This window comes from Macrobrachium rosenbergii, chromosome 51 (assembly GCF_040412425.1).
Source record: "Macrobrachium rosenbergii isolate ZJJX-2024 chromosome 51, ASM4041242v1, whole genome shotgun sequence".
NCBI classification, from domain to species: Eukaryota; Metazoa; Arthropoda; class Malacostraca; order Decapoda; family Palaemonidae; genus Macrobrachium; species Macrobrachium rosenbergii.
The window spans coordinates 47,944,883-47,958,538 of NC_089791.1; the positions used below are offsets into that span (position 1 = coordinate 47,944,883).

The window sequence follows — 13,656 nt, forward strand, 5'->3', positions numbered from 1 at the left end:
ATATTTTACAGCTTTGGAAAAACTATAGGCCTATAACTGGATGGACTGAAGATATTGGATTTATAAAATATCTCGGCGGATTCGAGCCCAATATTTGTCATTCACGTAATAAATGGGTCAAAACGGGTGGGCATTTAGTGAACAGGTGTACCACATTCTCACGCAGGATAGTACCACCACAAAATATTTATTAATTTATGACTGCAGCCATACCACAGGTTTAATTTATAAATATGGGCTTCACTGTTCAAGCAAGTCATTTATTCAAAATCCGTTGCAAACTGGGCTGTATTGTTTCCATTAATGCCAATATTAGCAGGGAACCAGCACAATTATTTTGATCAGCTTAATATAATTTGTAAAGTGAGTATTTGATATGTTGGACAGGGTAAATGCTTTGGAAAATAATTTTTAAGTGTTGTTAGTGCACCTCTAGAATCAGTGACAATAGCAAACTTTTACGAGGTCGTTTTCTTTGTAATCTCCAGAGTAATTAAAAATGCTGACAATTCCGCTGAGAAAACAAAGGTCATCTAGGTAATAAGAAAAATTTCCTCTCTGGAGATGTTGCAACAAATCCCACGCCTGTGAGATTTTGACCCACCTGTGCACGCTGCTTAGTTCAAAGCTTTTGATCATACATGTTGTAGGATGCTAATGTAGTTCAGATGTTGGTGTAATTTTTTATGCTAAATAAAAAAAAATTGGTACATGGTCTAATTTTATGCATTTGCCAAGGAGCTCTAATACTGAAATGATGTTTTAAACCTCAAGGTGTTGACTGGCTCTTATGGGAATTGCTGGTACACTTAGTGATTAAATATATATGAAAATATCCTTTGATCAAAAGGTTGCTGGTAAGCAAGTTACACGATTCTATCTTTCAAAACTCCAAATTGTTAAGAGATTACAATGTAATTACAAGAGACTCACCACTTTCAGTCTATTCAGTCTATACTGATTTGCTTGAGATATGTTAAAAATTCCTGTGCATAGTACGAGTCCTTCATTATGAATTGAAGCTAAAGTTTTTTGGGATGATTCTGTAGCAGTCATTATATTTTCATCTCCAGTGTATATTATGGGTGGAACTGTTTTCTGATGGCCTAATGTTATTCCATAAGGTTTGCACAGTATCATTAGGATTGGCCTGTTAGCACCCCATGTTGTATGGGAGAAGTTTTAGATTCTCCCTACCAACTGCATTGGTGAATTTGTACAAATTCACTTACACCAAATGGATTACCTTGCTAGTGTATCCAAACATAAATTTTATGATGTAGCTAATAATAATTATGTACACAGTAACAATGATGATGATATTTCACAGCTCCTGAAGGTGGTCGTCTTAGCTGCTCTCATGATTGTCCAGGCTCTTGCTGCTCCTTGGACACCCTACCGGTACCCTGTGAGGAGAACTAGATATTACAGGCCTGGGTACATTAGTTCTCCTGGTTCCCTTGCGATTCACGGTTCTCCATACGGGTTTGGTTATGGCGGTTTTGGTAGATCTTACATCGCACAGAACCCTGGAGCAGTTCATATAGTTAATGGGTTCCCTGGCTAGTGTCCTCGAACTGATTACACGATCTTTTACGAAAATTATATGGTCTATGATATCTGCACATAAGCTGTCTATGATTAGAATTGTTCTGTAAATTTTCTTCTTACAACTACCTTTGCAATAAATAAAACTTTAATACTGGATTTATAGTACTAATTTCGTTTTCCTTGCTTTTCTTTACCATTCACTGCAATATGACAGCAGAAAAGTTTTTTGCTCAAATAAGTGCACTGCCTTTTTTATTGACATTCAAAAAGAATCTGCTGTCACAACATACACATTTCAACAAATGCTGAATATTACTTTTAAAATCCTCTGGGTATTAGCAGTAAATACTGTATTTAAAATTTTGAGTGTATATTTAAAAATTATATATATACTGAGATGTATACTGTATGCTACTAACGTTATGAGACAGAAACAGGGCATGCTTTAAAGTGTATCCAGTCATTCACATATGCATCCTTTTTCACACAAGACTCTCAGTTTGCATAACTATTAGAAGACCATGGTACTTACCTCTATTACTTTCACATATCAAGTTTAGTGGAGCTTTTTCACTAAACAGATTAAAATCTGAACATGACATTTATTATACAACAAAATTATTCACTGGTTTAATAAAAGTATGGTAACATTTCTTGATGGTTTTTGTGATGCCAATTAAATGCAGGGCTCTATATCAAATCACTTCTAACGAAAAACTGACAGTTACCACCTAATGAGCCAGTACTAGATGATTTACATAAACAGAATCGAATTGTAAAAACATTTTCAGTGCCCCCTACCCCTCTTTATGTTACCTCAAGTGCAATTACATCAGCATACAAATAGCAGTTGGTAAGCTGATCAAATATGGCAAATACAGTAAATGAAAACAGAGAAATATCTGTATAAATTAATGGCAGCTGAGAACTTTAAAATTCAAGAAAAAGGAACAAGACACCTTACTGTAACATTACAGCCTTTTCACCTTACAAGTACCATCATAACACCTACAAAGACTGTTAATTGATTTTAGGAGTGAATGACCTTAGATACTGAGAAGTGTGATACTTAGGTGCCTTAACATAATATGGATGTTGCTGCTCTGGAAAACCTTGAGCAGCAATTAGCGCTAAATGTGATAGTAAAAGATCTCTACTGAAACAGAACCTACAGAAGACAGCATACAGGAAATCTTTTGACTATGGTCTCACCCATAACTACTATTACAATTTATGCTACCACTTCCAACAATTATTTCTACATGATCTCAATCCAAGAGATACAATCCAATAATGACAAAACAATATCTATGAAAGGCAGTATTAACATTACTTTCACAGATGCTGAAATAACAATAACATGCTTGCTGACAGAATTTGATGTTCTTACGAACTACAAAATGAAAGCTTGAAGTTGAAGGGAACACCATGTACAGTATTAAAAGCACACCATGAATCATTCACTTGGAGCACATGAAGAAATCAATTAATCAAGAAAGTTTTATTTTTGCTGAAATTATGCCTTACAACTTACTGATATCACCTACATGGTCAATTATTTAATTTCTAAGACAAAAACTAAGGGCCCAAGGAAATAAGCACATTCTTAGCCCAATGTTCTGGATGTAATAAATGATACCTAGTTACATCCTTTGGATAAGGACCCATGACCACTATGTGTTGCAACTTATTTGCAATTATTCCAAAAATTGTTATCCCACTGGAATTTATTACTAAAAATAAGCAGCTTTGCTGTAAATATAAGATTTCAATCACAAAGGCCTTAAATATCCTGTGAAGTACAAACTTGAAACTTAATGTCTCTCTTGTACACTTAGTTTTAATTTACCTTATTAGAATTTCCCATCAGTATATAGTATTTAGAGACTATTCACGGATCTCATTTAACCAGACACATATACAGTAACAAGAAACATAACCTTTGAAAAAAAAAAAAGGATAGAGGAGGTAAGAGGGTAAAGTCTGACCTCTCAAAACAAAGTTACAAGACTTGCAGTATAAAGATGCAAAGACAAACTTCCATGAATAACATGTATCATTATTCCTAATGCACATGCACTTTTATGGTACAAACCTAAGGTCTAATGCCTTTATCATCCATGTAAAAGAAATTCTCCAAATAAAAATCTAGAGAAAAATCAAATGCAAATAAAATTCAGCATAAATAAATAAACACAAATAGCAACTAAAGAGCAATTTGCTATGAATACACATATGTTACAGGTGCATGCCATTCATTCTCTTTCAAGCATCAGCACTCATTATGATAAAAGAAGACGGTTCCAAAGTACTGTAAAAAAAAAAAAAGGGAAATAAAGATATCTGGTACAAGGCAAGATGACATTATGGTACCTCAAAAGGAATATGGAGTATGGGTGGTCCTTAACTGCCGACCAAGTTAGGTTCTTGAGCACCATATGAAGTCAGAAGGAATGTATACAGCATTAAGAAAATGGTTACAATGTACTGACTTACGAAAATTAGGCTATAAAATGAGGCGCTGGGCCACTTTCAGCCATTCATTGCTTTAGACAGTGAAAGTGAACTGGACTAGCTGGAAAAAAGAAACCTAAAAGACCAAAATATGGATGCAACTAAGGACCAAAGGTACACTGCAAGAAACCTTGAGTAATGCTTACAATGCACCACATGAGGTGCATGCAGAGATAGCACTAGCCCCCAAAACTCCTCCCCATCAGGATTAGGATATACTGACAGATATTAATTTTGTTACACATTAGATCACATATTTTCAAACCCAATATTTTACTTATTCATTCATCTTTTATGAAGACTATGCAGTACATATTATCATTCATGCTTTTTACATTTTATATTTTTCCGTCAACTCTTTGCAGTTCTTTGGATTTAATTTTTGACAGATGTAAATCAATTACGTCAAATGTCAGGGAAACTGCACCACATCCCTAGTAAAAAAAGTCCTAGCACTAAGGAACATAGTCAAGTTAATATATCCATACACTAATAAGTGTTTCTTAAACATATCTGAGTGACATCAATTCAAAGATAAAAACAATCAATCCTGCTACAATATTTATAAGTTTTCCAGCCTTCTGCACACAAAAATAAAGGCTACACTATTCTGGAGAACATAATTTACTAAAATCTACTTTCGTAACCTACTTCCTCAAGATACTGAGTCATTCTTTCATCAGCTAACATGAATCACAACTGTACTCTAACACTGTATTATAATGAAAATCAGCCACCTATGTAAAACTATCTTCCACACACTGCTAATACTGCTGCTTTAACATACAGCACTCCAACCATCTCCAACCTGTGGAGAAAGCACTTTACATATATAAAAAAAATTGTGTACCATTCAAATGATCTAATGTCTTGTGACAATGTTGGCACTATTATAGCAATTCTTACTGGACCATGATTTTGAGTTCTTACAATGAAATGACATACCCTCAAACAAAAATGTACAGAATATTAACTAAAGAATGATTCATAATTAGATATAAAATTGCTTCACCACACCACCAAAGTTTTCTGCTCTCACACAGCTACTGCATATGGAAATAACAAGGGTGGTAACTATACCGTGTAACTTCATTATATTTGGCCTACTGAATATGTATATTAATGCTTAAATCAAGGTACCTTTTGTGAGAAATACTATGGAAATGTATAAATAAAATAACAATGAAGCAAAGTGTCAGTCCTGTAATTATTACTATAAACAACAGATCCACAATACTATATGATAAAATCAATGCTTCTACTGTATATCATTGTCTTTGGATTCATTCTTTTTTGTTCCTGGATACCATGTCACAGTATTATCAGTTAAGCAGATATGCAACATTTAGTCACTGATCCAGTTAAAAATGGTTTTACTGCCATTTTAAACTACAAAGTACCTACACTACAGTCATGTATTGTGGTTATTACTGTATTGATACAACACCATTTTGTATTCACACTTATTCAATTACCAACTGAATCATGCCTGACAGTGTCATACAACACATTCGCTGTATACTATGCCTTGCTTCACACAAATATTAATTCCTGTGCCTGCAGTTGGCAAAGACAAAGTGGTTTAATAAGAACACACACTGATGAATGATACATTTGTCTAAATTATCAGTACATACCCCAACAGATCATCAAAAGAAGAAACCTACTGGATGAGAAAACATCATGGTACCTCACAAACCAGCACTTCACTAAAAGCAAAAAACATATTTGCTTTTAAATGTGAGCAGACACACAACATAATTATGAAGAAGACACAAATATTAAAATTCATTCAGGACCACAGTAAGAATATCTGTTGTTCTAGAATAATACACCAATTATACTTCAAAATTCATATATTTTACATATAAAGACTAGAAAAGGTACACAATACACTTGTTTCCTGACATCAATATGATACAACAGTATCTGCTTAGTGAATAAAAGTACTACTACAGTATAGAAAAATATTACAGTATTAAATAAGTAAATTGTAGTTCTGAACCGCCATGAAAAAATCAGTAAAAGTTTCTGAAAAATAAAAATGAAGGCAGCTTCTAGACAAAAAAACTAGCAAAATTTTGAACCACATGAAATATTACTGAATTAGTATCAAACATATCTTACACTTAAGAAAACAGTAGTGAGAGTTTTACTCATGGTAACATGCAAAAGTTTTTCTAAAAATTCAAATACTGTCTACAAAATAAAACAAGATCCACAAATCCTTAACTTTTAGCTATAGGGTAAACTGGTTTCTTAACAGCTTGTTACATTTCTAGTGCTACATCATAAAACCGATGGGTTATTCAAGTACCTGACGCTTTACACAGAATCTTCTCACAATAACCGAATAAAAAGCAAAACAATAAACTTTTGTTTATGAATTAGCATTATTTTGTCATCTTCTGAAATACTGAAACATGAAAATTCCCAAAAAACTTCTCATACACCTAAAAAAAAACAAGTCAACAATGAGTCAATGAACGATCCAATTGCCTCCTCTTATACACTTGAGATGCAGTTCATACTAATAAAATCAGAATAATAAAGTTCTTGAGATCTCTCAGTTATGGGAAAATCTGTTAAGACAAATCAGACAACATGTCCATTTTCAAGGCAATGCCAAGACTCTTAAATTAAAGTCTTTCCACAATGCTTAGAATACTGGATGTGTGTCTTAGCCCCATTCTCTACACATAAAAGTGAAGACCTATGAGAAGGACAATTTTGATATCCATATCAGCTCTTACTCAGAGATCTATGGACAAAAATGAAGACAAGACAACTACAGCATATGATACAGAAAAAATTCTCCTATGAGAAGCAACATCATATAAACTCACATCCCTATGTAAAATAAATCAGTTGGCATTCATACAGACTCAAGGACACCTTAATTGAAAAAGAACACCTTCTGACGGTGGAAGTCTCCAGTTGTTTATCTTCAAGTAATCACAGCCTTCTCACAACCATCTCAGAATTCCTTCATATTTTCAGTACTTCAGAAAAACCCTCAATCTAGGGTAGAAGCATCATGATGTGACATAAGACACCTCATGATAATGGATCAATTATGGATATTCACCAGTATCACTGCTGTACAACTAGACCAAGACCCTGACAACAAATATCACCCAATGCTTCCTATTCATAGTCCACAGTCACTGGACTCATTTCCTATGATATCTATGACTATCAACAACTCTGTCAGAGTACATGATTGTACAACCACCATACATAGATGCATGACATTGTCAGCAATTGCCCATGCTTTCAACAACTCTATCCTTCTCCACTTCTGCCATTATAAGCAGTTAAAGCACCATCACCCATGACAATCATCAGCTCATCCTCAATACATGCTCATTGTAGTCATCTACAATAAAGTAGAAAAAAATCCATGTAATGCTAAAAAAATTCCTTAAAAATGAGTTACATAACAGACAAGAAACCACACATAAATGAGTAAAATGGTAGGTTGCTAGGCACTTGAGCAACTTCAAATCTGTATAATCAAGCACTATATAATGTAATTATAGCTCCAACAGGTTAAGAGGTATATTCAGCCATGAGCTACTGGAAAATATGAGTCTTTATTTGCACAATTTGTGCAAAAACCTCACCAAACTTTCATCCCATTTGTGCTTTTCATTGTGTATTTCATACACTTCCAGAGCTTCATGGTTCTTGTCCACTATATTTTATATACAGAAATACAATGTCCCACCATTAAATATAAATGGCCTACGGATGCCCAGAAGGAGGGATCACAACTGCAGGGAGGAAATATGAACGAACCTGAGAATGAAGTCTTACTACTTCTGGGTCATCTTGTCCCAAATTCTTCATCACGTGTTCAAACTGGATTGCTCCTGATGATGAATGATAGAAAAGAATGCTTTAAGATTTACAGATTAATGAGAAAAGCAAATTAAATATAATGATTTGCAAATAACTTTGTTAATCTATGAGTTTTAAAAAATAATGTAATGGTTATTCACGTGAAACCATGCCTTTATACAAACACAATCCTATCTGTTTAATCAGACAACCAGTCCAAATCTTAACAGTCATTGAGGCAGACGCTGAAGGTTTGTTCATATAAAAGGAATAAAATTAAGAACAGCTTTGTACGTAAAATACTGTACTCTTTAATATGAAAGCATGCAAATTAAATATTCTGCCAAAAAATCCTTATAGGATTTGTCTCGAGTACCTGTCACTCACTTTAGACTGGAAGTTTCCATATTCGCACTACGTGTTTTAATGTTGATGTTGTACTGCATTCTTGAGATGGGAACTGAGCCATCACAGTTGGTTAATGAATAAATGTCTTAAAAAAGTACACCCAATTCTTAGGCAGGATAATACATCATCTATATCTCTTTCTTTGTGCAACGCTGACTGCAACAACTCTGGTGTGATTAATGTTTCAATTTTTAATTACAGGTATCTGTTCCATCATTCCACAAACATTGCTATTTATTTGTCATTATAGAACTAAATTATGCCACAATCATTTGTAAGAATCTTTCAAGTCTGCTCTAATCATACCTGCAGTTAATCCATTTCTTCATTTCTTTTATACCTACATGAGCAGACTACAGGGAGTAACAGATTTTTATACAGAGATTATGAAAACCAGATAATTTGACTTAGCATCATATTCTTCCATTACATTTTTCAGTACTGTCATCATGCATTATTTAACAGGTCCACTAAGTAACATCTCCAAAATCTTCTTTGGTTTGATCAAAGGATTTGTTTTTGAGCGAGAGGTGGCATTCAGAATAAGGTGAATTTCAAGAAGGTGAACAGCTAAGTAGGGAGAACCAAAAGGAAAACCCAAAAAATAAATAAAAGACGATAAAAGGCAATGCAGTTGGGGTTGTAGGGATGCTACAAAGAATCTTTAATACCATCGACAGTGTGCCACACAAGGTACACTGTGTGGTTCTCCCATAGTATTTTTACTTGAAAAGCTAATTTGTTTGGAAAAAGTTTACTAAGTATTCCAGGTGTTCTTATAGCCTTTTTTTTTTTTCTTAATGTAGAAACCAATGGAATTTGCAACTCAGTATCTTAACTTACTCTGAAAGCATTATACATGTACTATGCTCTTGAGGTATGGAAAATTACAGGAACTACCAGAACAGACAGAGTAGCAGAGGAAAATTAATGTCACTGAACTGGCTAATCCAGGGGCTTCTGATTTACCCATGTTCTTCTAAGCCACTGGACAGCACTCTGGTACTTTTTTTTCCTGACACAGCATGCAGGAAGTGTGACCTACAAAGAGTACTGTGAAAAATTTTATTTTGATTTGTTATGTCAATCAATCTAAGCTTTTGATTTTTCTCATCCTTTGTATCACCAAACTCCAATGAGAAGCATGTCTGCCATCACTTGAGGTTATTTGTTATTAACTAGACACTTTTCCAGTGGAATTGAGTTAGAAGTGTGCTGATTTCACCAAACTCACTTTCCATCATAGAGATACAGTACAAAAAATTAAATATGAACTTACCAACACCATCCTGAGAAAATCCATAATTTCCAATGACTTGTATGGTAACTTGAGTTACTAATGGAAATACTCTTGTCATAAGGGCAACCATGTCATTACCAGCAGCTTCTCTTGCAGCTTCCAGAGATTCAACAACATCCCCACTTGTGAGAGCAGCCAAAATCTCCCGCAACGCAGCTGTAAAACGAGTCATTATTTAAGACTCAAAGTAAAGATAAATAATACTAATAAACTATATTCCTAAGAATATAAAAACCATTTGTAAAGTATGTTTAAAGTTAAACATGAACTGCAATAAAAGGAAATCTACTTTACTAGCAGATGCATTAGGTACATAAACACCCAAAACATGCGGCAGCAGCCAAAACAAATCACCAAAAAATTGTGAGAAGCTTCAAAATGAAAATAGTAAAATGAAAACTTTTTCAAGCTTTGGAAATCTGTCATATAAAACTGGATTACTAGTGTGTTGTTGGGATTACAGCTCTGCAACTCATACACATAATATTGTATATATACATGTCAAAATAAAACTCAGAATTTAATGCAAAAATTACAAATCCTTCTCTTATAAGAAAATAAATATCTTACTAAGAATACAGAAGCTGAACCTTGACACTTCTTCAATGACAGCAGACTGATCACAAAGCATGATTAAAGACTGTTACTATAGATCATACAAAAGCACAAGTTGTATTACCTGGAATACTGTGTATAACATTTTTGTGGTAAGACAGTTACTTCGAACGACTATCATCTAAATAATACCATAATAGCCTAAGAACATTTAAACTTGGATCTGAGTCTTTCAAATGATAAACTGTAGGTCATATTGGAAGTTACTTTTCCCAGCATTTCTCAACCAAAAAAATAAATACTTGACATACCATCAGGGGCCTATGGCCATACCAAAAAATGTTAAAAAAATATCATAAAAAGCTACAAAACTCATTCGCATTTCAACTGATACCCATGGATGCAGACCTCAAAGTTTTCTACAATAATCCACACAACACTGATGTAAGACTAAATGTAAATCCAGTAAATGCAGAGGTTCCCCAACCTATCCTAGACTACACTTGTGCTAGCAACTTTCAACAGGCTAATTCAACTAACTGGACATGACAAATGAATGGCAAGTTCATTTCTAACCAAATACTGTATGTATATAGGTCCCAATGAACAAATGATAAATGCAGATTGTTTCTTTAAGAAATAACCAGTGTACAGGCCAGTGGTCAAAACTATATCAGACTACAGGGCTAATTTTTCTAGGTCTCAATCTTAGCTTGTTAATACTGTATCAGAATGAGGTCATTTTTCTAGGTCTCAGTCTGAGCTTTGCCAGGATGTGCTATGGCAACTTGCCCCAATGTTCCTTGCCACCTGCCTGTAAAGACAGTGTATTTAGGATATGCAAGGGATTCTGAGCATTTGTACTCCAACCACAATGACATGAGGTAATTTCAACAACCAGGAGATAGCAAATACAAATTTTATATCTTATATAAATTTTTCCTATTTCAGTTGCCATGCTGATACTTTTTACAATCACCTGAAAGGTTCTAACCAATTCTGGTGTCTGATCAGCGTAGGATATAATGAGCCAACCTTCCTTCATTGTGAAGTTTTATCAGATAGGCTATGTCTTAACACCATGCTGATTACAGAGTGACCACCTACACAGAATGTGGAGGTGGGCTAAAGTTCACCAAAATATTGGCTGGAATACATTACAAAACTCATAATTGGTTGGAACCTAATTTAATGATGCTTATGAGATACACAATTACATAAAATCTTACAATTAGCAAGAGGTCATAATTTGCCCTTGTGAATAATAAGAGACACCTGACAGATAGTTATATATCAGTGTGATGGGTTTCTTCAGAAAATAATTCAACCAAGGAACAACTCAACCATCCACTTCTAAGTGCACAGTAATGAATGAGCCTCGGAAGATTGGGGCAGGTGGGATTCAAAAAAGCTGGTCAGACACTGAGGTCATAAATGAAAGGGTACTGAAGCCTAACTTAGCCTAGCCCTTTAAAGACCACTAGTATTGGCTCAAATGGGCTAGGCTAGGCTGGTAATTAGACTAAGCTATGCAAACCAATTCAAGTAAAGATACTGAACGAATAAATGAACTATAAAATCAAGGCCAAAGGCCAAGCACTAGGACATATGAGGTCATTCAGCACTGAAAGAGAAATTGAGAATAAAGGAGGTTTTTGCACTATGAAACAGTTGTTAGGAGAGGATGGGGTAATTCTATATATAAGCTCCGCGCCTGTTTTTGCCTTTTCAACTGGTTTTTTCTACACTTCTAGGGGTTATGATACTGGCGGGGCATCTGTTTGTTGTCGGCCAAATGGAATGTCCCTTCACCATGTTTAGTACTGGCCCAGGGGGGTTGGGTACCCATACATTGACAAGTTATTGCACCTGACGGACGGGACATGAACTGTACGAAACAGACGTACCCGTGCTCTGTCTTGTGAAGATCGCGTATGGAAACCCCTTGTTGGATGGACTTCAGGTGTTAATTACAGGTTAATTACACTCGAGCGCCAAAAATTAAAGGTAAATTCATAATTGGCAACCAAAAAACTGTAGAAAAAGTTAAGTTAGAAGGCAGTGCCGCGACTACTATATAGTTCTACTGGAGGATGGAAAGCAGATGACGAAATAGAATGCATGAAACTGGATGTCCTGGTAAAAGGAATGCATGGGTTAGTAAATCTAGGGTCCAAGGACCTCACAAAGATCTTTGAGCAGTAGCTCTGCTTCCAATGCCTACAGTGCACCTCGTTAGCTGCACTGACGGCACTACCTCCCTACGGGTGGTATGGGTTATTAATTTTGATTAATAAAAGAATACTATCTTCAGTACGCAATTCTAAGTTTTGCGCAGATGAAATTCGAAAAAGTGTTGCCTGGCCTACCGTAACAATGGTTAGGCTAATTCTTTCCTAGCCTGAAGTAAGGAAGGTTAAATCTGCAGGCTAGCCTGTGAAATAATTTCCTCCTTCGTAGGTTATATCTACCTTTAGCTTTGTCAGGTGTAAAGCTCTCAGTGAAACTCGTTTCCGTAGCTGCCATTTTAGAATAAAACGGAACCAAGGTCTACAGACTACTAGCGAGTATTAGTAATAATAGTAGTAATGGAAGGGAATTGGTTTTGAAACGGCTCCCTTGCTCTCTCTATGTCTCCTTGGCTTGTGCTTGTTCAAGTACGTTTACATACCTGTATGTGCATATACATATGTACATATTCATATTTAAATATGTACAAGTACATAAGTTCCATCTATTTTCAGTTCCGCAAGAAGCAAGTCAGCATGACGCGCTCCTTTTTCTAAAAGCTTAATCGCCCATCTCTTTTCTTTTCTCTTATCCCTCATCGAGTGCTTTAAAACTGCAAAGTAAAATATAGAGGATACGGCACCATCAGGCTTCCTGGCGACAACTGAGGTCTGGACAGGAAACATTGTTTGCAAACAGTTTCCAAGCTGTTTGCAAACTGTTCACAAACAGTTTTTCCTATTGTGGACAGGCCTTTAGGATTCAAAATGCACGTTTAGATCTGTCGGTGCTCATGTCACTTTAAAAGATTCTCTCTCTCTGTGTGTGTGTGTGTGTGTGTGTGTGTGTGTGTCTTTGCATTATTTATACCACTACAGCAGATACCAACTGGAGAGGCTTTTCAGTCCTAAGGTACTGCTTTCATTGTCGTCGTAATTTTTTGTACTTAGACAATGATCACAATCTCTTTGTTTAGAAAGAAACTTATTCTGTTGCAAAAGCATACATGGCCATAGGACTAGCGGAAGGACAAGACCAACAAAACTGTTGTTATCAACTCCTAATAAATAGAAGGCCACGAGTTCAGGCTTCTCTTTTGCGTTCCCAGATTCCATCTTCCAGGGCCAGTGAACTTCCAGCGGACCCTCAAACCGCTGGCCAGCTGCCGTAGTCGGCCACAAGTCCAGTCTTCGCTTTTCAGTTCCCAGCTTCCATCTTCCAGTGTTGAGTGAAACTCGGATATAGCTTTCATTTTC

General features: G+C 35.5%; 1 protein-coding gene and 1 long non-coding RNA gene across 2 annotated transcripts in view; one reads left to right on the forward strand and one right to left on the reverse strand.

The window, feature by feature from the left end:
* The window catches only part of LOC136833379 (uncharacterized), a 2,688-nt gene extending 975 nt beyond the window's left edge, over positions 1-1,713 (forward strand). Inside the window, exon 2 of the long non-coding RNA XR_010851451.1 lies at positions 1,331-1,713. This is a non-coding gene — a long non-coding RNA (uncharacterized lncRNA). The remainder of the gene's footprint in view (positions 1-1,330) is intronic.
* A 4,190-nt stretch (positions 1,714-5,903) lies between these two features.
* On the reverse strand, positions 5,904-12,795 carry LOC136833378 (protein C10). The gene is made up of 3 exons (XM_067095435.1): positions 12,643-12,795; positions 9,596-9,772; positions 5,904-7,940 (listed from the first exon to the last, which is right to left on the reverse strand). Exons 1-3 carry the CDS (start codon positions 12,695-12,697, stop codon positions 7,813-7,815), a joined length of 360 nt encoding a protein of 119 aa, XP_066951536.1. The 5' UTR covers positions 12,698-12,795; the 3' UTR covers positions 5,904-7,812.
* Between the last annotated feature and the right edge of the window lie 861 nt (positions 12,796-13,656).

Bases quoted from the DNA above. Each gene is read 5' to 3' on its own strand.
- LOC136833378 (XM_067095435.1), bottom strand. From the start codon at position 12,697: ATGGCAGCTACGGAAACGAGTTTCACTGAGAGCTTTACACCTGACAAA. The intron at 9,773-12,642 runs GTAGATATAACC...CTCGTTTTACAG, and splicing joins TACACCTGACAAAGCTAAAG to CTGCGTTGCGGGAGATTTTG. The intron at 7,941-9,595 runs GTAAGTTCATAT...ATTCATCATCAG, and splicing joins ATTTTCTCAGGATGGTGTTG to GAGCAATCCAGTTTGAACAC.